A 26488-nucleotide genomic window follows, 5' to 3' on the forward strand; every position below is an offset into this window, starting at 1 on the left:
AGCACTCATTACTTTAATCAATTAAAAATCATTTCTTAAATACCTACCATGAATCAGGCATTGTACTAGTCACTGGGGATACAAAACAAAATAAGGTAGTCCCTCTCTGCCCTCAAGGAACTTACATTCTCTCTAAGATATATTGACGATTGGCCCGTGATCCATTGAACAAGTCATTTAACCTCTGGTCTTCAATTGCCTCACTTGGAAAATATAGGCATTAAACTAGATGACTTTTAAAGTCTCTTTCAACTCTATTATTTTATGGTTCTAATGATTCTTTGCATTTAGAGTTAGAATTTATAAAGCTTTTTGCATATGTTATTTCATTTTACCCTAGTAACCACTTTGTGAGGCAGGTAATAAATATTAATATGGAACTCAAGATTTACAAAGCACCTTCCTCATGACACCCATGTAAGGTAGTTAATGCCAGTATTATCTTCCTTATTTTATAGATCAAGACACTGAAGAACAGAGAAGTTAAGTGACTTGGCTAGGGTTACACAGTGAATAAGTACCAAAACCCAAATTTGAACTCAGGTCTTCTGATTCTAAAGCCAGTATTCCTTCCAATGTGCTAGCTTTTATGGAGTGGAAAGCTATTTAATATAGGAGACTACTTACTAACCCAAAATAATGCACTCACTTCAACAGAATTCTTTGGTTACATCTGTTCCAAATTTAACTGTTAATAGTTAGTGTACTTCTGCCAAACTAAAAAGGATAAATTTCTTACCACAAAATGATGAAGTAAACAAAGTTTATGTTTCATCCTCTCCTTGTACCTTTCTCATCCCTATATCCTCTGCTGATATACAATTTGAGAACCCTCTCCCTAAAAAGCATCCTCTAAAAGCAATTTAATGTATTGATTGGTACATGTTCCACTTCTTTATTTGTTAGAGACACAATGCTAATTATCTTCAATTTCTCACACTTCTCCCCTTACCCCCACACATTTACATTAGTCTTCCATTTATCCTTCGCCTTCTCTCTTCCTATATCTCTCTTTCTACTGTTATTGTTTTTCTTCTTCCCCTCCATTTCTTTCTTCCCTGAGATAAAAAACAGATAAAGATATGAGGTCATGTCAAGAGAGTGAAGCTTTTAGCAAAACAGAATGGATTTACTCAAATCTGAGTGTACTTTGCTCACACATTTCCCCCATAGAATTTAATTGGAACAAAAGAAAAATAAAACCTTGAACTCTAAAAGTGTTTTTAGTTGTCAATTTTAACCCAACCTTCCTGCCCCTTCTTCCCCACTTAAAAATGTTTTTTTAACCTTTTAACTCTCTCACTGCCTCCCACCTAGCAGATAAGAATATAAAACACAGTGGAAAAAGGCAAGCTAACTGTGTAGAAAACCATTCGTGCTTTGTTTATTTTCACTTTTCTGACTCCTTTAGATAGTAATGACCCATAGACAGGGTCATACTTAAGAATTACAAAGTCAGACCACATTATACTATGTGTCTTCATCTTCTTTCACCCTCATTTTCCAACACTCCTATATTTATATAGATGACATACAGTAGAAATGAGTGTCAAGGGGCAGCTAGGTGGCATAGTGGATAGAGCACCTGGATTCAGGAGGACCTGAGTTCAAATTCAGCCTCAGACACATAACACTTACTAGCTGTGTGACCCAGGGCAAGTCATTTAAACCTATTGCTTAGCAAAAAATAAATAAATAAATAAAGATAAAAAAAAATAAGAAATGAGTGTCAAGGGGTGTATCAATGGAGGAAAAGAAGGAAGGTGACACAAAATAGCAAATAGCCTAGGTTGGCAGGAGAAGAATATAAGAGGGTATAAAAGTACATTTTTGTCAATTAACCAGATTATGTATACCTCATGTCATATCATCTAGATTATGTGTACCTAGCACCACCTGATGGTACTATTGCTTCTTCTACCTATTTTGCCCCTTTTCTCTAACTTCCTATAGCTTAAGCCATGTGGTTCCTGCAGCTCTTCCCCATAATTAAATGCAATTTGTAACAGTTTAGAAATGGTTCTTTCTGTAGTTCAGTAGCCATAATCTATCTTCGTTACTTGAATAACAATTTTTTTCACTTACTTGATATATTTTTCTTTAAAAAAAAATTCTGAAAGGACTTCTATAGGGCTAAGGTTCCTGGAGATCTTATTTTTATGAGATTATTTTTTAAACATATTTTATTTTAAATATATTTTGTCTAAATTCTTGCTGAAGTTCCTTTCATTTGTTTGGAATACTGGGGGAGGGAGAGGAGGTCTGCAGATAGGAGAAGAGAGAGGAAGAGCTCTTGATCTACTACTTCTCATGTTCCCCAACCCCAAGTATCATCCCTGACACATCATCATCAATAGCAATCAATATGGAATGTCCATCATTGTAACCTACAGGCTCTGGGATTGCAATGATGTATAAATCACGGTCTTGGACCTCAAGTAGTTGACAATTTAGGAACATGGGAAATATTCAGAAATAAATAATAATACAATGCAGTAGATAATGCATGCCAAATTATAATAAATACTTTAGAAGTTTAAAGGAAAGAGGAATCACTGAGTGTTAAATGAACTCCCAAGGGTTTTTACAAAGGAATAGGACCTAAGCCTGGGATTGATGTCAAAATGAGTGGAAATGAAAGAGCAGAAATAACATGCAAGGGGAGAAAATATGAGTTTAAGCTAGAATGTACAGATAGTGTGAGGGTTTTGGGGGGGGGTGGGAGAATAGATGGGAGTTATCAATTTGGCTAGATCAGATGGTTCATATAGGGCAGTAATGGTAAATAAGGTTGGAATAATGTGTTGTATACAGCCAGACTATGGAGGTCCTCATATACTAGACTTTATTATACGGGTGGTGAAGGCCTGCTGCAAGTTTTAGAGCTGGGAAGGTCCATAAATAAGTAATGCTTTCTGGATGGTAATCTGGCAGTAATATGTAGGATGGAATAGAGGACAGTAGTAGAGAAGACAAAGGATCCAATTTAAAAAAAAAAAAACTTTAGAAATTCCCCTTCACTATTTACCCTAGGTAAAGTGAAGATTCCAACCCTATCTTAGAAGCAAAACAGGAAGGTTTTATTCCTTTAATTGTTTGCATCTTTCAGCTAAAATAGGAAGAGGACCATATGGGAATATTTCCTTTTTTTTTTTTTCAAGTTAGGAGTTGAGTACCTTATGCAAATTATTTATTTGCTGAAGGGAAAATTGGCTCAGAGTCTAAAATGAGATAAAGCCATCATATAACACTTCTCTATTCATCAACAGTTTCATGCAACCCCCCTTGGCCCAGAAGAAAAGTCTGTGTAGAAGATTGCCTATGAAGTGTTTTAATTAAAAAAAAACCTACCCCAAAAAACTCATTTCTCAATGATGAGAAAGATACTTTTAACATTTGTATGTGCCTTAAAAATTGAAATAATTTCCAAGTAACTACTGGACTGAACAGAATGCTAGACATGGAATCAGGCAAGATCTGAATTTAAATCCTGCCTCAGTCAAACCATTGAGCCTGTTTCCTCATCTGTAAAATGGGGCTAATACCTGCAGCACTACCCACACAGCATTATTGTGAGGCTTGGTTTTCTAAACTTAAAAAATAATTCATAAATGTCAGTGATATTAATGATAATCAAGGATGGTAGTGATGATGATCATACCTTCTCTGATTCTTTCCTTATGACTCTACAAATCATTGGGCCACCCATAGCACAGAGGGAAAGAATCCTTTCTGAATCCCTTCACAACAAATCACTCTCAGGCAGTAAGTGAGCTCTGCTTAATGGGAAGCTATGAGAATGTATATTCAGTGGCCACAGCTATACATCTGTGCTCTGGCTGCATCCCCAAACAGAACTCTACAATACTGTTCACACACATACAATCCCACCCAACAAGCATTGAGTTGAGTACCTACTGTATACAGATGAGAGGTAATAATAACATGATCAGTGCAGAGTTGGTTTTGGAGTAACAGGTTCAAGTCAGATACTTCTGACACTTACAGCGTGATCCTGGACAAGTCACTTAACTTTCATTATACTAGGCAACTCTGTTTCCCTCTCCCCACCAAATGTTTAAGACAAAATGAAAATCAAGCAGCACCTATCCTCAAGGAGCTTGCACTCTCTTGGGAGAGATACAATATTTACACAGGTGATTCAATTAGATTTGTGGAGAAAGGGCACCAAGTGATGGAAGGATCAGGAAAAGTTTGCAATAGGGTAGAGGCACTACTGTAAACTTTGAAAGCAGCTAAGGCTCCCAAGAGGCTGAAATGAGGAAGGAATGCATTCTAGGCTCATGTAAAGAGTGAGAGACATAAGATGAAGTCCCAGGAGCAATGGGAGAAGCAAGTAGGACAGTGAGTTAGAACAGAGAGTGCCTGAAGGTGAACAATATATAATAGGCCTGGAAAAGTAGGAAGGAGCCATATTAATGCCCTTCACATTTTAATGCTAGCCTGTCTAGAACACGTCCAGAAATCCACCACACATATTATTAGAAAAACTTCAGTCAATCAGAAAACATTTGTAAGTACCTATTATCTGCCAGGCACTGTCCTAGGTGCTGAAGATACAAGTAGGAAAGTGAGGCCAACTTCAGGATCAGTTTGTTACTGTGTTCTTTTGATTGAAAAATGGCTCTACATTTTTCAAAATGGATAGTGAAAATTCAGCTCTGTTTCTTGCTAGCTAACAGCATAAATGGGGTGACTTTTTCTTTATATCCTCGTTGCTACTGTATTAATATAGGCCATTCTTTTTAACTAAGTCCACCAATCTTCTAACTTAACTCCTCACAATGTACTTAAGGAGGAATTTAGTATGTGCATAAATAAATGTTTTACTCATCAATTTTTTTACACAGCCTTCCTTAGATTTGAAGAAGATTGAATGGCAATGTTTCAGTCCCCCCCCCCAGAAAGAAAGACAGTAGCTTGTATAAATTATTATTCTCATCATTTATATATTACAATTTAACAACAGGTTTTGACAAATTTGACCATCATCTAGTGAAACCTATTTAATGTTTTATGTTCTTATGACTGTATGCCAAAGCTGTAAAGTATATCTAAGGCCCATAATTGTATATGTAACAGCTGTTTTGTGCTGCCACAGCTCCATATGCATAGGTTTTCCTTTTATATCTCTGGGGAGAGAGGGTTCAAGAATCCCAGCTTCCAGGGTACGACTTGGGCCCTAATTCTCAAAGCTGTAGCTCATAAGCCCCCACCAATGTATTTATCTTTAATAGTCTACCAGCAGACACCATTAGCCCCGCAAAAAAGCATGTACAAAATTGACATTATAAAACAATCCCACCCACCTCCCTTCTTCCTCTCCTCTTTAATTTGAGAGCTACTCTACCTCAATATATACAAGTGTCTGGGAGAGGAGTAGATATAAACTGAATGTGAAGCACACATGTAGAAACACATATAGCCAAGGGAACTCATGCCTCTAGTTCTTCAGTTCCATGGTGACCTTTCTCTTCTCTTGGTGTCTTATAATCTTGGAGCGTGCATTGTAACCTCAACTCTCAGACCCCATTACATCATCTTAATTTTTTGGGGGGTGTCAGGTAGGTGGTGCAGTGGATAGAATGCCAGGCTTAGAGTCAAGAAGACTCATCTTCTTGAGTTCAAAACTAGCCCCAGACACTTACTGGCTTTGTGACCCTGGACAAGTCACTTAACCCTGTTCGTCTCAGTTTCCTCATTTGTAAAATAAGCTGAAGAAGGAAATAGCAAACCCATTCCAGGGTCATTTCCAAGAAAACCTCAAAAGGGGTCACAGAGAGTCAGCCATGACTGAAATGATTGAGCAACAAAAACAGTGATAATAATAGCAAACAAACAAAAAAAACCAACTAATTTTGTTTCTCTTAATTCACCAAATGTGTTGCCACTATTCAGGAAAAAAAAATTAGATTCAATCTACTTGGTCTATAAATTAATCTTTACTATAAAAGAAAAAAATTCTTCAAAAATGAAATTTATTTTCAGTAAGTTGTGATGTGTTATTTACAAAGTTCCTTAAGAAGTATTTTAATAGCTGATTTATGAAAATTATGAATGTGTTGTGTATGCAGAAATAATAAAGCCATAAAACTTCTATTTCTTCATTCAAATATGTGTTTTTTTATTTCTCACAATAATACATTTGAATAATCACCCTCTAAATTATAGGACACCCAGTTATCTATAATCCTGAGAAAATGCCAGCCCTGTATATAAAGTAACCACAACACTAAAAATGATTTTTTAATTAAAAAAAAGACACCTTAGACTCTTTCATATGAGTTCACAGCATTCTCAGCCTGGTGATCTTAGAGCTAGTTCAATCCCAGATGAAAATTTCAGGGACCAGAGAAGTTAAATGACTTAACTATGGTGGCATGTTGTTGTCCAGTTGTTTTTCAGTTGTGTATGACTCTTTTTGATCCCTTTGAGGTTTTCTTGGCAAAGATACTGAAGAGTTTGCCATTACCTTCTGCAGTTTATTTTACAAATGAGGAAATTTAGGCAAACAGGGTGATGTGACTTTCCCAGGATCACGTAGCTAGTAAGTGTCTGAGGCCAGATTTGAACTCAGGAAGACTTGTCTTCCTCACCACAGGCCTGACACTCTATTCACTGCCCCACCTTACTGCCTCTACATTGGCATAGGTAATGTCAAGTAAGATCTGAACTCTCTCAGATCCAGAGTTGGTGTTCTTTCTGCTATATAATAGTGCCTCCACTTCCCAATTTTTGCACATACCTTACATCCTACAAGTTGTTCATTTTTGTGTAATTTCCTCTTTCCTTTCCCCATCAAGAATGTCCTTGATGTTCCTTTTAGCCACTATCCACTAGTATAAAAATCAGGATTATTCACTTTCTCTGTTCATTTTCAACTGGAAGAGAGGATGCCGGGACAGTTCTTAGTAATGCACACTCTCAGCACTATGGTAGGCAATCAGATCCTTTAACAGCCCCTCTTTGTAGGTTGTGTGACTACACATATATATTATGGTAATGCTACCATATAGAAACAGAGGCTCATAGTACCAGGATGAACCTGAAGTCAATCAATAAAGATTTGTTAAGCACCTGTTATGTGCCAGGCACTGAGCTAAACCCTGGGGTTACAAAAGGAGGCAAAAGAAAAGCATTTCCATCACTGAGCTCACAATCTAATAGGGGATATAGCAAGACAATGAATGTATACAAACAAGCTATATAAATAGGAAATAAGTAACAGAAGGAAGGCACTAGAATTAAGAAGGGTTTGGAAAGGCTTCCTGTATAAGATGGAGGATTAGTTGAGATTTAAAGGAAGTTGGGGCAGTCAGTGGACAGATTTGATAAAGGAAAGCCTTCAAGTCATGGGGGAGAGTCTGAGAAAATACTTGGAGCTGAGAAATGCATTGTCTTGTTCATGAAACAACAAGAAGGCCAGTATCACTGGATCAAAGGACATGTAGTAGAGTGTAAGATGTAAGAAGACTGGAAAGGTAGGAATGGGCTAAGTCATGAAGGTCTTTGAATACCAAACAGAGGATTTTGTATTTGATCCTTAAGGTGATAGAGAGCCATGAGTAAGGAGGTGACATGGTCCAACCTGTGCTTTAGGAAATCACTTTGGTGGCTGAATGGAGGATGGATTGAAGTGTGGAGAGACTTGAGGCAGGGAGAGCCCCCAGCAGGCTACTGCAATAGTTCAAGTGGAAAGAAGGCCATAGTGGTGATAATGTCAGAAGACAGAAGTAAGGTGTCTTAGCAAAACAGATCAAATATGCAGGGGAGGGATGAAAGATGGTGAGGAGTCAAAGATGACTACTTGGTTGAGAGCCTGGGAGACTGGTAGGATGATGTTGCCTCTGTAGTAATAGGGAAGGGGTATGTTTAGAGGAAAACCATTCAGAACAGATTGTGATTATTTTTCCCCCTTGTGAATCTTCAGTGATAGTCATTCTACTTTTTTTTTTCTTTTATCCCTATCAAAGGGTACCTACATGTAGTATATTTACAAGTGAATAACCCTATAACACATCTCACATTCTCTGTTACTTAACCTGTTTGTTCTTTTCAGGCTAGAAGGTGCCAAGCAGGTGCTCATTTGCATTGGTAGAGCATTTCCTTTTAGGAATTCCCCAGGAAATCAAAAGTCTAGTAAAAAAACAAACAAGCTCGTGTAACACAGATTTATGTTCTTTATTTTTTTGACTCTAATTTGCACCCTCTGAAAATTAATTAATAAAACCCAAAGATCTTTGCAAGTATTGTTTTTTTAAACCAGGTCTCTTTTATGTTAATAAAACATAAATGATGAAACATTAAACAGTATTTTTAAATATTATGTTTGATTGATATTATAAATAATATGATATAAATATAAAATATTAAATAATGAAACATGTTAATAAAATATTTTAGTGTTTGAAAATTCTTTAACATACTTTCTATTAATTCTAGCATCACTCTATCATATACATGCTATTATTATGTTTGTTTTTACAGATGAGGAGACTGATATGTAGAGAACTTAAGTGGTTATCTGTGATCATATAGCTAGTAAGTACCTGAGGCAGGATATGATGCCAACTCTTCCTGATTCCCAAGTCTAGCTCACCATTGACTAAACCAGGGGTGGGGTACCTGAGGTGTCAAGGCCACATGTGGTCCTCTATGTCCTCAAGTGCAGCCCTTTGACAGAATCCAAACTTCAAAGAACAAAAGGTGCCTCAAGGCCCACAGGTTCCCCTCCCCTGGACTAAACTATTTCTCCTCTCAAGAACTAGCTTATTTGCAAGGCTTACCATTTTACCTGTCTACACTATGACTTTCTCATCAATGGCATTTTAAGGACCACTTCAGGTTTACACACTACTGGTCTTTAAACATTCTGTAATGTACAAACTTTAAACTACAAATTTTAAACTAACACAGCACTTATTTGAAACTAAAAAATTTTCACTGACCCTTAAAATGTTCATGCGCCAAAAATGGGGGAAGGGAGGATGATTGGCAAACACTTTTCAAATCTCAAGGGTTGTGTTTAAAAAAATCATTCTGGCTTTTATTATTCCTATTTTGCATATTGCTAAATGTATGGGGTCATTTTAGCAGTGACAGGAAGCTGACAGGCAGTTTTTCAGTTCAATTTTCAGTATGCAATATTGCTTACTCATTTCATTTTTCTTAACATGAATATTATATGATTCAACATATAAAAGCTAAATTAATATAGAATATGTTGTTGACTCATAATAAAATAACCATCAGTTTTATCTGTCACATTTTGCTTTCTTTTTTTTTTTACTCTAAAAATAATTTGTTGAAGCTGCTCTCCTCTGTGGGAGAAGTCTGCTTGCTTTTTTTCCTAAGTAATAATAACCTTTCATCTAAAGTTGAAAGAAGAGCTCAGAATGCCCAGTGGTCCTGGCCTTGACCTGACCCCCAAAGCCTATAGAATGCCCCATGGTCAGCACTCTCAGACTTAGTGTAACTCAAAGAACAGTAGGCTAAAAATATCTTCTGATGCCAGATACCTCAAAAGGAAAGATACTTCATGGTTTTCCTCATCTGTGAAATGAAGGGATTGGACAAAGAGGCCCATGAGGTCCCTTCCAGCTCCATATCTATGATCTGATGATACTGTTAACCCACTTGCCAAATCCTAAGTATCATTTCACTGAATTCTGCTTAAAAATTTTATGTTTATCTCTATGATATTATTATTTGACTGAAAGTTTTGATTTTTCACCTGTTTTGGCACCACAGAGCAGTTATAAAGAATAACTAGTGTCCAGAGCTCCTACTCTTCCTAGCCTGCCTCCTTCCACCCTCTCCTGTTACAGTGGCACACCTAAAATCCAATGTCTCTGAGATCTCTTCTCTGTGGATATTCCCCCTTACAAAGTAGATCGGGGGCAACTAGGTGGTGCAGTGGATAGAGTTCCAGCCTTGGAGTCAGGAGGACCTGAGTTCAAATCCAGCCTCAGACACTTGACACTTACTAGCTGTGTGACCCTGGACAAGTCACTTCACCCTATTTCCTAGCCAAAAAAAATGTAGATTAGTACCTATTTGTGTCTACCCACTAAACTTTACCTCAAGATGTAACCTAGTAGGAACTCGGAATTATTCAATTTTATAATCATTTATTAGGGCAGCTAGGTGGCACAATAGATAGAATTCCAAGACTGAAATCAGAAAGACTCCTCTTCCTGAGTTCAAATCTGGCCTCAAACATTTACTAGTTGTGCAACCCTGGGAAAGTCACTTAACTCTGTTTGCCTCAGTTTCTTCAAGTGTAAAATGAGCTAGAAAAGGAAATGGCAAACCACTCCAGGATCTTTGCCAAGAAATCCCAAATAGGGGCACAATAATTATTTATTAAATGTCCACTGTGAGTAGGACCCTGGGATAGGAGCTGGAGGGACTAAAAGTGGGAGAGGAGGGAGGGAATCCATTAAGGTGATTGAATAGATGTAATTAGAAACTAGCCACTATAATCTCCTTGAGTTAAACCTAGCTAGTAATCTCATTAAAGGAGAATAGTAATGAAAAGGTCAAGAGTTTTTTTTTGTCTGTTTTTGTTCTAATCCCCATCACATGGAAGGGTTCACCCAGGAAGGTGATGTTCTTTAACTTCATTTCCCGACACAATCTACACAAATCACTCAGACTCATTTTTTCAATTGGTTTCTTTCTGTCCCTAATGAGGAAAGTTCATACATTAAGGAAACCCTCAGGAGATAGGAAAGGAAGCAGAGGTTCTATTTTACCTAGTTCATTCCTGCTGGGAACTACAATACCCACACAAAAGGAGCATGGTGTAGTGGAAAGAATATGGGAGTCAGAGACACTGAGTTCAAATTTTACTTCTGTGACTTAGAACCTATGTGACCTTGAACAAGTCACTTGACATCTCTTTTCTTTCATCTAAAAATGAGGGAATTAGATAGGTGCTGCTAACTGGTTCAATAGATAGAGTGCTAGACCTGGAGTCTGGAAGACCTGAGTTCAAATGTGGCCTCAGACACTTACTAGGTGTATGATCCTTGGCAAGTCACTTAACCTCTGTCTGCCTCAGTTTTCTCAACTATAAGATGAGAATAATAACACCATCTACCTCCCAGGTTGTTGTGAAGATCAAATGAAATTATGCTTTTAAATCAGTGCCTGGTATATAGTAGGTGCTTAATAAATGCTTGTTTTCTTCTCTTTTAGATAATCTTTAAGGTTCTTTCTAGCTATGAATGATGTTCCTTTTCATTATATTACTTATTTCCCACTCTAATCATTCTGATTATACCTTCTCAAAGTATAAAGAAATCAGAAACTAACGAAATCTTACTTCTCTAACACAGCTAACCCATAACCATTCTTTCTTGGTGGGCAGCCCATATAAAAGAATACTTTGTTAGGGATTCTCTAATTGTTTGAAGGGGTTGCTGCAGTGATAATAATAGCACTTATGGGCTTTAAGATTTGCAAAGTGTTTTTACGTGTTTTAGCCATCAACATGGGGAGATATCCTTCCCTGTTCCCCCTGCATACCTCATCTTCTTATCACTTTTTTTTTTTAACCAGTGAAACCCTACTGGAGATTCTTAGTCAGCAGGAACCTGGCAAGGGGAAGAAGGGAGCAGACTTCATTTACCAGGAGAAAAATTAGTCTCATTGTTTCCACAAAGTGGTAGAGTTACAGATGAATTGAATAAGTGTTTTTCTTAAATAAAAGGTAACAGAATTGCCTCTTTTCAAAGTTTATGATGGTATAGTTAGACTCTGAAGAAGCTCCAGAACTTGACTGAGAACTTGGGGGAAAAAGCACTGATCTTGTCAGAAGACATTGATAATACTCATTTTCATCTATAGAATTAACACATACGCAGTAAACTGATTACAGAAGAGCTACAAACATGGGGACTACACTATACTCCCTAAAATATTACTAGAATGTGAGGTTATAATGAGATTCTACAAGAATAGAAATGTGAAGTGTCTTTCTGTCTCACTCACAATCATACACACACACACACAGAGTATAGTTGTGTTCTTTTTTTCTGACCCATTATAACTGGTGAAGCTTAAGTTTTCATAGGCTTCTAAGTCCCAGAAGCAAGTGTTCTTTAATGATCTAACCTTCTTAATAACTAATCTAACTTCCTGTTAAGCGTCATCTCTTTTAGTCCCTCCTATTAGTTATTACTGCCTGCATAGTATTGGTATGTTGAGTAATACGCTACCACAGAGAATCATCATGAGGATGGCTAAAATTTATGTAAGTTTAAAGGTTTACCAGCCCCATTACATTATTAGATTGTGAGCTTCTCAAGGATAGGGACTGTCTTTTGCATCTGTAGTGCTTATCACAGTGCCTGACACATAGTAGTTGCTTAATAAATGTCTACTGACTAACTCCCTGACTTTCCTCGTACTATCTAGGCTAGAGTAGACCTCAGATGAATGCAGGTTTCTTGAAATGAGTGATGATTTCACTTTTGTATTAGTATTCCCAATTTTAATACTAAACTCTAATGTTAAATATAATTTAGTACTAAATTTATTAATATATATATATGTAAAGAGGAGAGAAGAGTACATATATATATATATATCCATTTAGTATTAGATTTGGGAATACCAATAAACAATGAAATATGTATATATGTATGTGTACACACACATATTTGTTGACTATGGAAAGACTTCATAAAATCTACTCATTAAACCCCTATAAGTCATTCAAAATACAGTTGTATTTATTTCCTCAAATATTTCTAGGGACACCTAAACTAGAGTTTGTGTTGCTCGTTTTTTCATAGATATTTCCATTTTTGTTCATTCATTTAGCAAGCCTTAAAACATTTTTACCAAGGCATACCCCTGTAATATTTTTTTCACTATTTCCTTTTTTGAACTCTGGTTCATTTTTTTAACTGGGCACAATCCCTGTCTACACTGGTTAGCATCATAAAAAGAAAATCTTTCAGATAAATATTTTATAAGAAAATGCATTTCTTTCTTATTTTTGAGGAGCACCATCTCAATTCTTATGTGAAATTGCCCCCTGTAAGAATATAAAGCTTTGCAGCCCATTTTTCTTTATTAAGTTGATGTGAACAAACTAGCAACTGTACGAATGCGAGAACAGCTAGCAATGAGCCCATAGAAAATATAAGACAGGAACAAAATTTTGCAGAATAAATAGTAGCAATTATGGAAACATTAATTGTCTGCATTACAGAAAACATTTCTTTCCATCCTTAGAAAATTTTTAAATACATACATATTTTTTATATACTTCATTAGTATCTTCACTCAGTATAGTAATCAGAATCAAATTCTATTCTCGATAATAAAATGAAAAGCACCATCATGTCATTTTTCCACAAATAAGCACAAAAAGTGACCTTTGTTGAAAAATGCCCTAAATTCTACATTAATTAAACACATCAAGATTAAGAAATATTACTTTTAACATGATGCAATTGAACTTTTCAACACCATATGTTAATAAAAAGAAGCAGGGCAGCCCAATGGAAAATGGCAGCACTGTGATGTATGTCCCTTTAGAGCAAACGTTGTTTTCTTTTTGTCTTTGTTTTTCTGGTGCCACAATGCCTTGCATGCAGTAAGCACTTGATAAAAGTCCACTGAATTGAATTGGGAGTCAAAAGACCTGGGTGTCAGTCCTAACTTTGGTACTCTGTATGTTATTGAAAAAATCATGGCCTTACTTGGTTTCCTAAGTTTCCTCACCACTAAAAAGAGAAAAATCCATGAATTGATTTTCGTTTCTCACTAGCTCCAAGAGTCTGTGATAATTAAGTCCAAACCCTGTTATAAATTTTTTTAAAAAGTTGTTGTTGTTTTCAGTGCTGCAAAATTAAGGAATACTTTTTATGAAGTAAAAGCCAAAATATATAAAAAGGTAATATTAACAATATAAAATAATAAAATATAAAAATTTTGCAAAAAATATGCTGACAAGATTAACAAGTCTTCCTCATTTAATTCCCACAGAAAAAGTCTATTTCAAAAGTCAAAATTTTGCTAGCCTCAAGTACTTTCCTAAGTCTGTTGAAAGAGATAAGTCAATCTTTCTTTTCTTTGCTTGTCTAGACTGAGTTACTTATCTTGAAGTCAATGAGTAGGTTTAGAGCTAAAAATGACAACTTTCTTGGAATTTTGATTCCTGTGCATTATCCTTAATCAGTATGGAAGCTGCGAATATTGATGCTTTTAGGTTTCTCAGACCATAAAGTCAGGAACATGAATTTACATAACGGATGCCTCTAGGACAGCAGCTCATGTAAATTACAAAGGAAGAAAAGAAATGCCACAAACTGCTATCTAAAATGATGATTACTTGGCTATATGAAATTCTTAGACATTTTTCCTTAAGGCAATTAGAATAACATCTCAACAGGATTCTTCTAGGTAGAGAGCATCTCTAATGTCCCTTTCAGCTTTAAAATTCTTCTAAATTGTTGTACCTTATATTTTAAGATAGAATATATTGATATGGACTCATATCTATGAAACACAAAGGCATAGGTTTAAAACACTATAGGGGCAAATAATAGCATGTAGGTCAAGGTTAGGAATTGGGGATAAATCTCTAAAAATGAAGAAAAGAATGAAATAGTCCCTTCCCTAAAGCAGACTTTCTGCTGAGGAGCTATAAGGGGAGATATGAGAAAGGGAAAGAAACAAACATTTATTAGGCTCCTACTATGTGCCAGGGATGGTGCTAAGCACTTTACAAATATTATTTTATTTGATCCTCACAACAACCCTGCAGTTATTATTATCCTTATTTTACAGTTCAGGAAACTGAGGCAAAGAGAGATTAAGTGACTTATCCAAGGTCATACTACTAGTATCACAAGCCAGAAATTAACTCATATCTTCCTGAATCCAGGCCCGGCACTCTATCTGCTGCATCAGCTAACTGTCACCAACAAGTGTAACAAAATACAATACAATTTCAAGACATAATAAGTGCTAACAATGGAGAAAAGGGTTAGATCTCATTTATGAGGTGGTACTCTGCTCAAAAGCCTTCAGTGACTCTATTGCCTGTAGAATTTTGAAAAATAAGAAAACAACATACTTTTCCAACTGGGATTTAATCCAGGCTCTGCGCTATTTGGTTTCACGTTATTTTTCATCCTTATCTCGCATTATTCGTCTTTGATCAATTCTAGCAAAATTAGACAGACATCTGTTTCCCAAAATTTGTATGCTGTTCTTCTTGCCTAGAATAATAATATTATAATAATAGCTAACATATACATAGGGTGTTAAGGTTTGCAAAGTGCTTTACAGACTCAGTTCATCTGATCCTTACAACAGCCTTGTGAGGTAGGTAATACTGAAAATTAATACCTTTCAAATCACACCATTTTACAGATAAGGAAATGGAGGCTAAGTGACTTGTCAATGGTCACACAGGGAAGGCAGGGTTCAAATTCAGATTGTTCTAACTCCAAGTCCAGCACTCTGTGGGTTGTGCAGTTAAGAGTACAGTGGGTACAATCCTGGATCAGGTGTGAAGAAGATCTGAGTTCAAATCTGGTCTCAGAAACATTGGCTGTGTCACTTAACCTCTGTTTGCCTCAATTTCTTCAATTGTAAAATGAGAATAAGAATGGTACCTAACCTCCCATGGTTCTTATGAGGATCAACTGAGATAATATGTATAAAGGACTTAACACAGGGTCTGGCACATTGTAGGAGCTTAATAAATGCTTGTTTCCTTCCTTCTTTCTGAAGCACCACCTGCCTACCTTTTCACTCTCCCTTCATCTCTTCTGTCATCTTCCTTCAAAACACGACTTATTACTTCATTTCTTGTTACCCACAGTTAATGTTCTCTCCATCCTCAAATTATCATGCATACATTTGTGTTCATGGTCTATTTTTCTAGTAAACTGAAAGCTACTTGAAGGTAGGAACTATTTTGCTCATCTTTGAATCCCTGATATGCAGCAGAGTGTCTAGGATCTACAGAATACTTAATGAATGCTTGTGGGATTGAATTTAGGAATGATGAGCTCTTGGCATGAGCTAGAGCATAGGTAACAAGGATTGACCAAAAAAATGAGTATTTGCCTGGAGTCATGCAAATCTAATAAAAAAGGCTTTACACTGCAAAAAAGATGATGCCTCTACATGTCTACCAGGTTAGAGATCACATATGATGTAGGAAAGAGAATAACAGAAGAAATGCAGAGTAATCTTTAGAAAATGAAATATAAGAAAGGAGTCAACAGTAAAAGCCATTGTTTCTGATAGCTATACACAAAAGAATAAAGAATCGGTAAAAAGCCAGAGTAGCCAGTGATTAGCTCAGTTCCTGACTCATAGTAGGTACCTTAATCAATATCTGTTGATTGATTGATTGATTGTTTAAAGAGCATAATACAAGGAGATAAATTTAACCTAAGATAGGTATCAGTGGGGGACTAGATGGCATACTGCATAGAGTACCAGGTCTGGAGTCAGGAAGAGTCATCTTCCTGAGTTCAAATCTAGCCTCAGATACTTACTAGCTGTGTGACTGACAAGGAAAATCACTTAACCCTATTTGCCTCAGTTCCCTCACTTGTAAAATGAACTGCAGAAGGAAATGGCAAACCACTCCAGTATCTTTGCCAAGAAAACCCCAAATTGGGTCACAAAGAGTTAGACACCACTAAAAAAATGACTCAGCAAAAGGAGAAAAACCTACAGGATATCAGTGATACTTGGTATGGAATGGGAGCCAAGAACACAGAACATATGTTATGGCTTAACTTATTCATAGAGAAAAGATTAAGTAAAAAGCTGGAAGAAGGGGGAAAAGATGTAGGGCAAAGGATACTTGTGTATTAAAATGAGATGCTAATATGAGGAAATGTAGGTATTGGAGAGGAGGAAACTACAGTGGGAAACATTTGGGTGAATAGATCAATCAAGGCTGAAATTAAAGCAATATTGATATCACAGTCTGGCACAGACTACCAGGACAGAAGGGAAATAGATCAAGAGTTTGTGAAACAGATCACAAGCCTTGTATATGGTGCCATAATATATTAGTGATAGAGGACTTCAATTATCCACAAATCTGATGGAATTCTCCTCCAAAAGCAAAGTACCTAAGATTTTCTTGACTTTCCTTAGTGATGATTTAATCCTTCAAAAAGTGGAAGAAGCCATATGGTGATGATTCTAGATCTCATCAGCTAGGAGGAATCAGTTATTAAAGTAGAAATGAGGGAAACTTTGAGAGTATGGTTTGGTAAATAATGCCCCGGACTTGGAAAGATGGGCTCAAATCCTGCCTCAGACATTTGTTCACTGCATGTCTTCTCTGTTCCTTCCGTTTCCTGATCCGTGAAAAAAGGACAGAGTTGAACTCTGGCCTCTAAGATCCTTTCCAGCACAAAACTTCTAATTCTATGATTCTATGAATTTGTGATAGAGGAGAGACATAATCTGACATTCTTCTTATTATTTGGGAGAGCAGATTTCAAGGGATTAAGAAAAGGATTAAATGGCAGAGGCTAAAATCCCAGGAGAGAGAAATTTCTCAAGAATAAAATTCTGAAAAGACAGAATGGTATGATTTCATAGCATGATGAAAGGGTCTCAGTAACTATCTAGTCCAACTTGTATCTGAAAATGAATTACCTCTATAGCATATCTGACAATAATGATTTGTAGTAAATATGCAATATATATATATACAAAACTATTATTTGCATATAATAGATAAATCATTATCTATTCTCATCTATGCTTGAAAGCCTTAGGTGAGGGCCCTATGCCATTTAATATATTTTTCAGTGATTTTAATAAAGATAGTGATATCATGTCTATCAAATTTTTAGGAGACACAAATGTAGGAGAGCTAGCTAATCCATTAAATGACAGAATCAGCACACACACCCCCAAAAATTCTTGAAGATTAAAATATTGAGTTGAATCTAATAAGATATAACTTAATAGGAATAAATGCAAACTACTCTGGATTTTTAAAAAATCAACTTTAGAGGTACAAAGTGGAAGACATGCTACTAAATAGAAGCCCCTCTGCAAAAAAACCTAGAGATTTTATTGGTCTGCAAGCTCAATATGAATCAGTAGTGCAACATGATATCCCAAAAAAGTTAATACTCTATGCTCAGGTAACAGAGGGTTAATATCCAGGATAGTGGAGGTGATAACCCCACTTTATTTTGTGCTTGTCCCACCCCATCTGGGGTATTGTGTTCATTTTTATGTCTTACATCTAAGGAAATACGGATGGATGGAGGGGAGGGATTAGAGATGAATTCTGGCTTCAAGTATTTGAAAGCTTGACATGTGGGAAATGCATTGATCAAACTGTTTATACCACTTTTTTTTCCTGCATCTTCCTTAATACTATTTTCCTTTGGTTTTGGTGACACCAAACTATTGGTTTGTCCTCCAACCTCTCTAACCAATCCTCTTTTGTCTCTTTTACTGTGTCTGCTTCATGAATCCGTACCTTTAACACAAGTATTCTCCCAAGGCTTTGGCCTTGGCTTTTATTTCTCCCTACATCATCTCCCCTGGTAATTTTAGTCTTTCTGTGATTTTTACCTTTCTGCCACTGTCCCAGGCCCCAGGCCCATATTCCAGCAACCTTCTGGACTTCTCCACCTGGAAGCCTCATGAACATCTTCAACATATCTAAACCTGAACTTGTCAGTTTCATTTTTATTCACTTTTCCACCTGACTTCTCTATTTTTTTGTCAATTGAATTATGTTTTCTCTGTCATCTTTGACTCAATCTAATCTGAGTTAGTTAGTTCCTTTCTCCTTCACATCTCCTTCTCCTTTATCACATGCATTCACTCAATTGTCAAGCTTTGTTCTTTCTCATTCTTCAATACCTCTCATATCTGTCTCTTTCTTACTGCCAACACTCTAGTTCAGACCTTCTCCACCTCTGGCCTAGGTAACTTCATTAGCCTCCTAAAACATTCCCCAGCAATGTGCAACCACCAGATTGTTCTTCCTGGATATCAGTTATATTGCTCCAGTACTCAAAAACCTTCTGGTAAGTGGAGAAAAAGACAAAGGCTCTTCATTGTTCCTTCCTTAGCCTGATATTCAAGGATCTGTAGATTTAGACTTAGCTTTTTAACTTTATCAAGCACAACTCCCCCTCATGTACTCTGCACTACCTCCAAAGCAGATTGCTAGCTATCCCCTAAACACTCCTCATGCTTTCTTACCTCCTCACCTTTGCTCATGCAGTTCTCCTATGCCTGGAATGCCTGCCTCCTCCCTACCCGACCAATGAACTTATTGGCATCCAATCTACCCTTCAAGGTCCAGTTCATATGCTACTTGCTCCATGAAGAGTTCCCTGATTGTTCTAGCTGAAAATAATGGTTTTTTCCCCCTCATCTGACTTCATGGCATTTTGTCCTCCTTATGTACATTTATTGTATTCTAATTTTTGTTATATTTATTTGTGTAGATGTCTTACTTAATAAGCTATATTTTAAGCTCTTTGATGGTAAGGACATGCCTTATTTATCTTTGTATTTCTCCTTAACACAATATATTGCTTATAATAGGCCAATAATTGTTTAATGTTTATTGAATTAAATGTTTATTGAATGAAAAGTTAAATACCATTTATTACCTGTATGACCGTGGGCAAATCACTTAATCTTTCTAGGCCTCATTTTCCTTATCTGTAAAAGGAAGCAGTTGAATTAGATGACTTTCCAGTTCTAAATCTATGACCTGAGACTATTGGTTTGGGAGACTAAACCATACAAGGAGTATGGGAGTATTATGAGAGTAACATACAAGTTCTAAGACTAGAGAGTGATGTCTAGAACATCAGCTTTATCTAGAAGGTGGAATTTTAGATAGATGACCCAAGAGGAAGATTTCCAGCAAATGGCCATGTAAATGAGGTAATGTAAGGCTGATAACTTTGAAAGTGTTATTTACATGTGAACTATTAAGAGGTGGGAATAGGGCAATTAACCGAGTGAAGCCATCTTTCAAATGAAAGAGACTGCCTAAATTCCAGAGGAAGTAGATAGGCCAGGGCACTCTGAAAAGGAGGCCAAGGTAAGATTTTGGTCTTAATCCATGGAATCCTATATCCTTAACATGGTTCATAGGCCATTTTCTAGTGTGGTGAACACAAAGGCAGGACATGTTCAGCATGAATCCAAAGATGGTTCTAAAATTTGGTGCCATGCCAAGTTACAATAATCTTCCCAACCTTGCTGTGATTTCTTACAGCAACCTCTCACTAATACTGGGGAAGGAAAAAAAATCTAAAGCACATTATAGCGATGGCTCAGGATATTACATCTTTCCTCTCAAAAAAACACTTTCCTCAGAACAAATCTGAGGATTAGATGTCTTCAATACAAAAGCTTTTTGTCAATGAACAGTTCAAAAATATCTATGCCTTTGTGAGAGCCTTTATTTAGGAATTCATCTCATAACCCTTTTAGGAAAAGAACAGAAATGGTGCAGAGAGGTGCTGATAACCTCACCCTAACATGGTACATGTGACCACATCTGATGGATTTTACTTTAGTGGTTAGAAAATTTAGAAGCTAACTAACCCTGCTCCATGGTTTAAGCAATTGGATCACACTCAGTTTGTCTGCCCTTAGGTATTAAAACTCCCATGCATTGCCCAGAATGCAGTTGAAATCTGATTTAAGTATTATGAAGACCAGAGTTGACTCAGCATTTTCTATTTTTTTTTATTACTGAAATTATTCTTTTCAAGTCAGTCTCCTTCTTCTCCCCCCTTTTCTCTCTTTTTTTTCTTATTTCCCCCAGAGGGACAGGTACATAAACTAAACTCAGTCTTTCATGCCAAATAAATTTACAGAGGTCAAACTTCTTAAAATTAAAAAAAAAAACTTTTTACTTTATAGTCAGTCAAAATAAAGAGGAAAGATGTAGTCAGGTCTTAATATCAGTTATTCAATAAATACTGAAAGTGTACTATGGGCAAAGAGGAAAGGGGAGACAGATACAAAGAAATTTAAGATGCAGTGTCTGCCTTCATGGGATTACTAATCCAGGAGAGACAAAAAGACATTTACACAAATAACTTCAGCACAAGGTAGATTGGGATATGCCATACCGCTTAAAGTAACTGGTCAGCTAAGGGCACATTTCAAACTTTTTTGCAAGAATGTATTTGCTATCTCTTTGCTGTTATAAACTTTCAAATAGATAATAATTCTGGGGAAATGTGCTATTATTACCAGTAATCTGTACAGTGAAATTTTCTTTTTTTTTAAGGCTCAAAATTGTAATATAATATTTTTGAATATTAGAGGTAGCTAGGTGGGACAGTGTACAGAGTGGACTTGAAGTCAGGAAAATCTGACTTTAAATCCTGTTTGCCCAGTGACCCTGGGCAAGTCACTTGACCTCAGTTCCTTCATCTATCAAATCAGGATAATAATAGTACATGCCTCACAGGATAACATAAGTAAAGCGCTTTGCATACCCTAAAGCATTTTATACATACTAGCTTTTGTCATTATTGTTATTAATATTGATATTGCTGTTATTGTTATTATCATTGTTATTATTACCATCCATAGTTCTTGTGACAATAGTGGAGAAGGCACTCTTAATACATGTGGACTTAAACAGGAATTGGGTATAATGGAAAACACTGGAAGTCAGGAGAGCTATGCTCTATCTTAGCTCTGGCAGACATCAGTTATGTGACCTTGGGCAAATCATTTTGACCCTAAGTCTCACTTTCTTCACCTACAAAATGAAAGGATTAGGCTAGGTAATTTTTAATTCTAGGTCTAACATTCTGTGATCTAATGTTATTGACAAAGGTTAAAAAAAGATCATCTACAGATACTATATTATAATTAAATGGTCATAATTTTTCTATTGCTGTTCTCGTTTTTGCAGGTTAGAACTAATTTCAGTGACTTAAACTATGCTTAAAATAATTTTGCCAGTTCTTAAGATATGTTTGTAATCAGGCAAGCATATGCCATTGTAACTAAGGATTTCTAAGTATCTAGTTAAATTAAAGTTGGAAGTATTTTACAATGAAATGAATTCAATTCACCTGTTTAGAAACATGTCCCCTCCTCAGAGATAAACACAGCCACTCAACCTAAATCAACAACATTTTACATTATATAAAGGAGCAGATTTTGCAAATAATAAATTTATGCCAAAAATACTCAAAATATTCCAAAATAATTTTATAAGCAAATACTGTAAGTATTATTGTTCAATCATACAGTCATGTCTGACTCTTTGTGACTCCATGGACCAGACTGTCCATGGGATTTTCTTGGCAAAGATACTGAAGTGGTTATTAAGGCAAAAAGAAGTTAAATTACTTGCCCAGGGTCACACAGCTAATATCTGAGACTGGATTTGAACTCAGGTCTTCTTGACTCCAGGCCCAGCACTGTATCCACTGAGCCACCTAGCTGCCTACTATTATAAGCATACTCCTACTTAAATAGATACATTTTGCCACAACAATTTGTATTACTTTAAAATGTATAATGTAATATTGTATCTCATAGTGTACATGAAATAGATAAAAACCAATAATATAATTATTTTAAAACACAGAAAATGAAACATTTTTAATGAACCCTTCATCAGAATCATCTCTAGTGGGGGATGGGTAGTCTAGAGGGAAAATGTCCTCTGGAATCAAAGTACAAAGACCAGGATTACAACTGTGGGTCTGTGACCCATGTGACTGAGCAATTCTCACTTCAGCTCTTTGGATCACAGTTCTTTCATCTATAAAATGAGGACTTTAAACTAAATGGATCATTTCTAGATTCAAATCTTCTGGTCCCTAAAGTATACATGGACATGTGTTCTTCTTCTGAGGTCCTACCCTTTTTATTCCATTATGTTTTTATAAGGTGAAATCAGATGAATTGAAAGAGGCAAAAGGATCACAAACCATGGAGTCTAAAAGGATTAAGTGGAATAGAGGAGAGGGAGCCTCATTCACTTTGACTTCATGGCTAGCAGTAATTTAAGTTTATAACTGATTGTACCTGTAAATGTCAGTCTTTGTATTTTTTAATTTTTAATTTTTTAAGGACTAACTGGCAGTCTTCTTGAGTCACATTGCTTACTAGTCTAGCTATGGCATACGATAGATGAATGAGAGTGCAGGACCCAGAGTGACTGCCAAGGATGATCACTCCCTCCCCTCTCCATAATTCTATCTGTACTGGTGAACATCAATCAGCAAGAGGGAGCCCTCAGTCAATCAAATAGCAAACATGGCTAAAAAAAAAAAAGAAAAAAAAGGAAATTCAATCAAATCAGATTAGCTATTTTATAGGAATAGAAATCAACCACTCTAAACAAAAATCAAACTGGTCTTAGCCAATTGACTAATTGGATAAGATATGGAATTAAAGGATTGGTTAAATATGACCTATGCTCATCAGAAATCAATTTAATTTTCAGTTTCTATCCAAATTTTCATAATCATATCAACACAATGAAATATCAAAATCAACTACAGTATGGCATATAAATGAATGCTCCATCTCATTAATTCCTGTGAGAGACATTCTTAATGGTTCCTTCATAGTCTGAGAATATTACTTATTGCCCACCAAAAAGGAGTAACAAATAGGATAAAACTTCATGTCACTAGATTTATAAAGTACTTGGTAAAGTTTATTTTAACTCTTTTGATACATTGAAGAAGTTCCCTGAAAGTATCTCTTTTTTCTAAACATCCTATTGCTTTTTTGTTCTTCATTCTTGAAGAGAACCGTGACATCAGGGAGGTGGTGCCATGACATGCAAGTGAATTGAATTTCAATGAGAGAGAGTTGTGCAAAGTCATCAGCCTCACTTTCTCCTCCGGATCCATCTGGGACCAGTGGCCAGATATAGATCAGAACAACTGGAGATGGCCCAGGATGCGGGGGCGGGGGGGAACCTTGGACTTTTCAAGCTAAGGTCTTTAACAGGTCTCAGTTTGACTGAGGCAGTGCTTATTCAATGATTAAGGCTTAATAAAAAAAATCAGGCAAAGAGTGGCCTTTTTAAAAAAAAAAAAAAGATCTAGGAGGGGAAGACCCTCGAGGTTTCTGGCCAAAACAGAAACAATTGTTATTTACATTTATTCTGAGCTGATAAGTGCCCAAACAGTGACCAAGTAGGGCTTGGTCTGGGACTGGAGTGATTTGGGGTTAAGGCTGGTCTTTAAGAGAACATTAAGAACATTAAGAAACATCCTATTAAAGCATTAAGGAAAGAGTTTGGTTTTAAACTTTGGACCATAATGAACAACATCAAAAAGAATGTCCTTGATATTTCAGTAAATTTTGACTATTAATTTATCTTTTCCAAAGCTTTTCCTATTGTCTAGTTGAAGCACAATAAATACCTCCACACTAAAAGTTTTCATTCTGGATTTATCAAAGAGGAAAATTAGGCAATGAAAAATGTAGATTCTTGACCTTCGGGAAGTGATTTTTTCCTTCTGGTCTTCAGTGTTCTTCATCTGGGGAAGAAGGGACAAAAAAAGATGTTCATTAAAGCTCTTTCCAACTATAAGGCTGATGGGACAATAATCCTGTAACCTTACTGCTTCCTTTCCCTGTCCCTTTGTTTCTTTTGTGAGGTGGAAAATGAACTGACGTAGGAATCAAGTGACCTTTAGACAAATGATTTCAATTTTTTGTTCTTCTCTTTTCTCATTTGTAAAATGGGGGTGAAGATATCTCTCCTGCCTTTCACTTGAAAATCAAATAAGACAATGAGAATGAAAAACCTGCAGACATTTTAAGGATTATGAGCTCATGAAATACTGATTGCAAGGTTATAGAAATTTAAATATTTATCCAAAATAAGAAACAGATGGAGCTAGTTTTAATGTAATAAATATCCATATATGCACATTCTTGTAAATATCCTTGTGTAAACATGTTAACTCAAATTCAAAACACCATTTTTTACTTTATTATTCAATTTTATCATTATGTTACCAGTAATTCCAAATTTTTGACAATTTAGAAAACAGCAACAGGGATGAAACCAAATATAAGTATTTTCAAAATACTAATTTTCCATAAATAAAGAATCATTCAAACCCATTTCATTTTTGTAAAGCAGCTTCCATTCATTTTTATAAGCATTGTATTGTACCAAAAAAAAACTGCTTGATTGGGTCTCCTATTACTCAACTAACAAATGATTGATTCTCAGAATTAAAAAACTGAATTCAGTCTCCAGGGCATCTATCATCTATCCATGTAATGTCACTGCCTTCCTAGATGTACTAAGGTAAAAAATTATACCCCTTTCATGAAGTCATTTCATGGTAATGTCATCTCAGATATTTGATCAAAATGTTGAAACTTGAGGAGAAGGGGAAAAGCTGCATTTCATCTCAAGTAAAGATAGATTTTTTTTTCTCTGAAAAGATTATGGGTAGAGGAAACATTGCTGTGTTGTGCAGAATTCTCCTTATCCTATTGAAAGGGAATCTGACCTCTGCTATGAGCTCCTTTTCTATGCAGAAACAAGTGCTACCAGAATCAGTTCCAGGAGCTTTTTTTTCCAAGGGAGGTCAAGTTGCTGAACTTGATGTAGGTAAGAATCCACTTCTGAGTGGCCCAGTGGCATTCAGAAAGTGAGACCCAGCATAGGCCAATCCTGTCACAGCCTGCAGAAACATTTGGAGGGTGTGGTTCCTTTCCATTTTGTTTGTTTACTTTTGATTCCATTTATGGAAAAATATGAAAACACCTTCAAATAGGAGCTACTCTTTAAAAAAAGCAATTTTTTTAAACCAAAGAATTAAATTGTAAATGGAATCAGCCTTTGAAAATGGCGCTTGTCCCCATTAGTACCTAGAGACCCTATTTGCTCACTTCATTGTTGAGGATCCTATTATATTATGAAGCAGCACACATTTATCTAGTATGTCATTTTCTCAGTTTTCTAGCTTAGAGGCCTACTATAGTCTAAAGATATGATCTTACATGCTTTGAATCCCATTGCAGTAGCATGCAAAGGCTTTGCTATTTAGCTTGATAAGTCTGTTATGTTTTTCTGCATGCTATGGATTTAAAATCATCCTTTCATATATAAGGACCCTCATGGTTTGTTTTACAATTTCCTTATCTGGGTGGTGTTTCCATATTTGTTTTCCAAAAATAAATGTGTGAGTCATATTATGTATAGTTTATTTTATAATAATCACAGTGCTTGCAAAAAAATTGTGACCGTGTTAACCTGAAGTCCCAATTAATATTATTTCTGGTCTCTTTGCAGCTAGATCCTGAAGCTAGTAGTGTTCTCAAAGAACTTCAGGTAAAACTCAATGGGGTCCTGGATGAGCTCAGCGTAACCTACGGTGAAAGGTAATGAACATGACTGATAAGAACCTAAAACAATGATTTTCATAGTGGTAGGTTTTAAGCTAGAAGAGAAGGGCCC

At 36.1% G+C, this 26488-nt stretch overlaps 1 protein-coding gene across 2 annotated transcripts in view; it reads left to right on the plus strand.

Moving 5' to 3' along the window:
- The window catches only part of UNC13C (unc-13 homolog C), a 669423-nt gene that overhangs the window by 552499 nt on the left and 90436 nt on the right, over nucleotides 1-26488 (plus strand). For both annotated transcript variants that reach the window (XM_027840843.1, XM_027840842.1), the window contains one exon: nucleotides 26324-26412. In XM_027840843.1, coding sequence (XP_027696644.1) covers nucleotides 26324-26412 — 89 coding nt within the window. The remainder of the gene's footprint in view (nucleotides 1-26323; nucleotides 26413-26488) is intronic.

This window comes from Vombatus ursinus, unplaced genomic scaffold (genome assembly GCF_900497805.2).
Source record: "Vombatus ursinus unplaced genomic scaffold, bare-nosed wombat genome assembly UNPS02014848.1, whole genome shotgun sequence".
NCBI lineage: Eukaryota > Metazoa > Chordata > Mammalia > Diprotodontia > Vombatidae > Vombatus > Vombatus ursinus.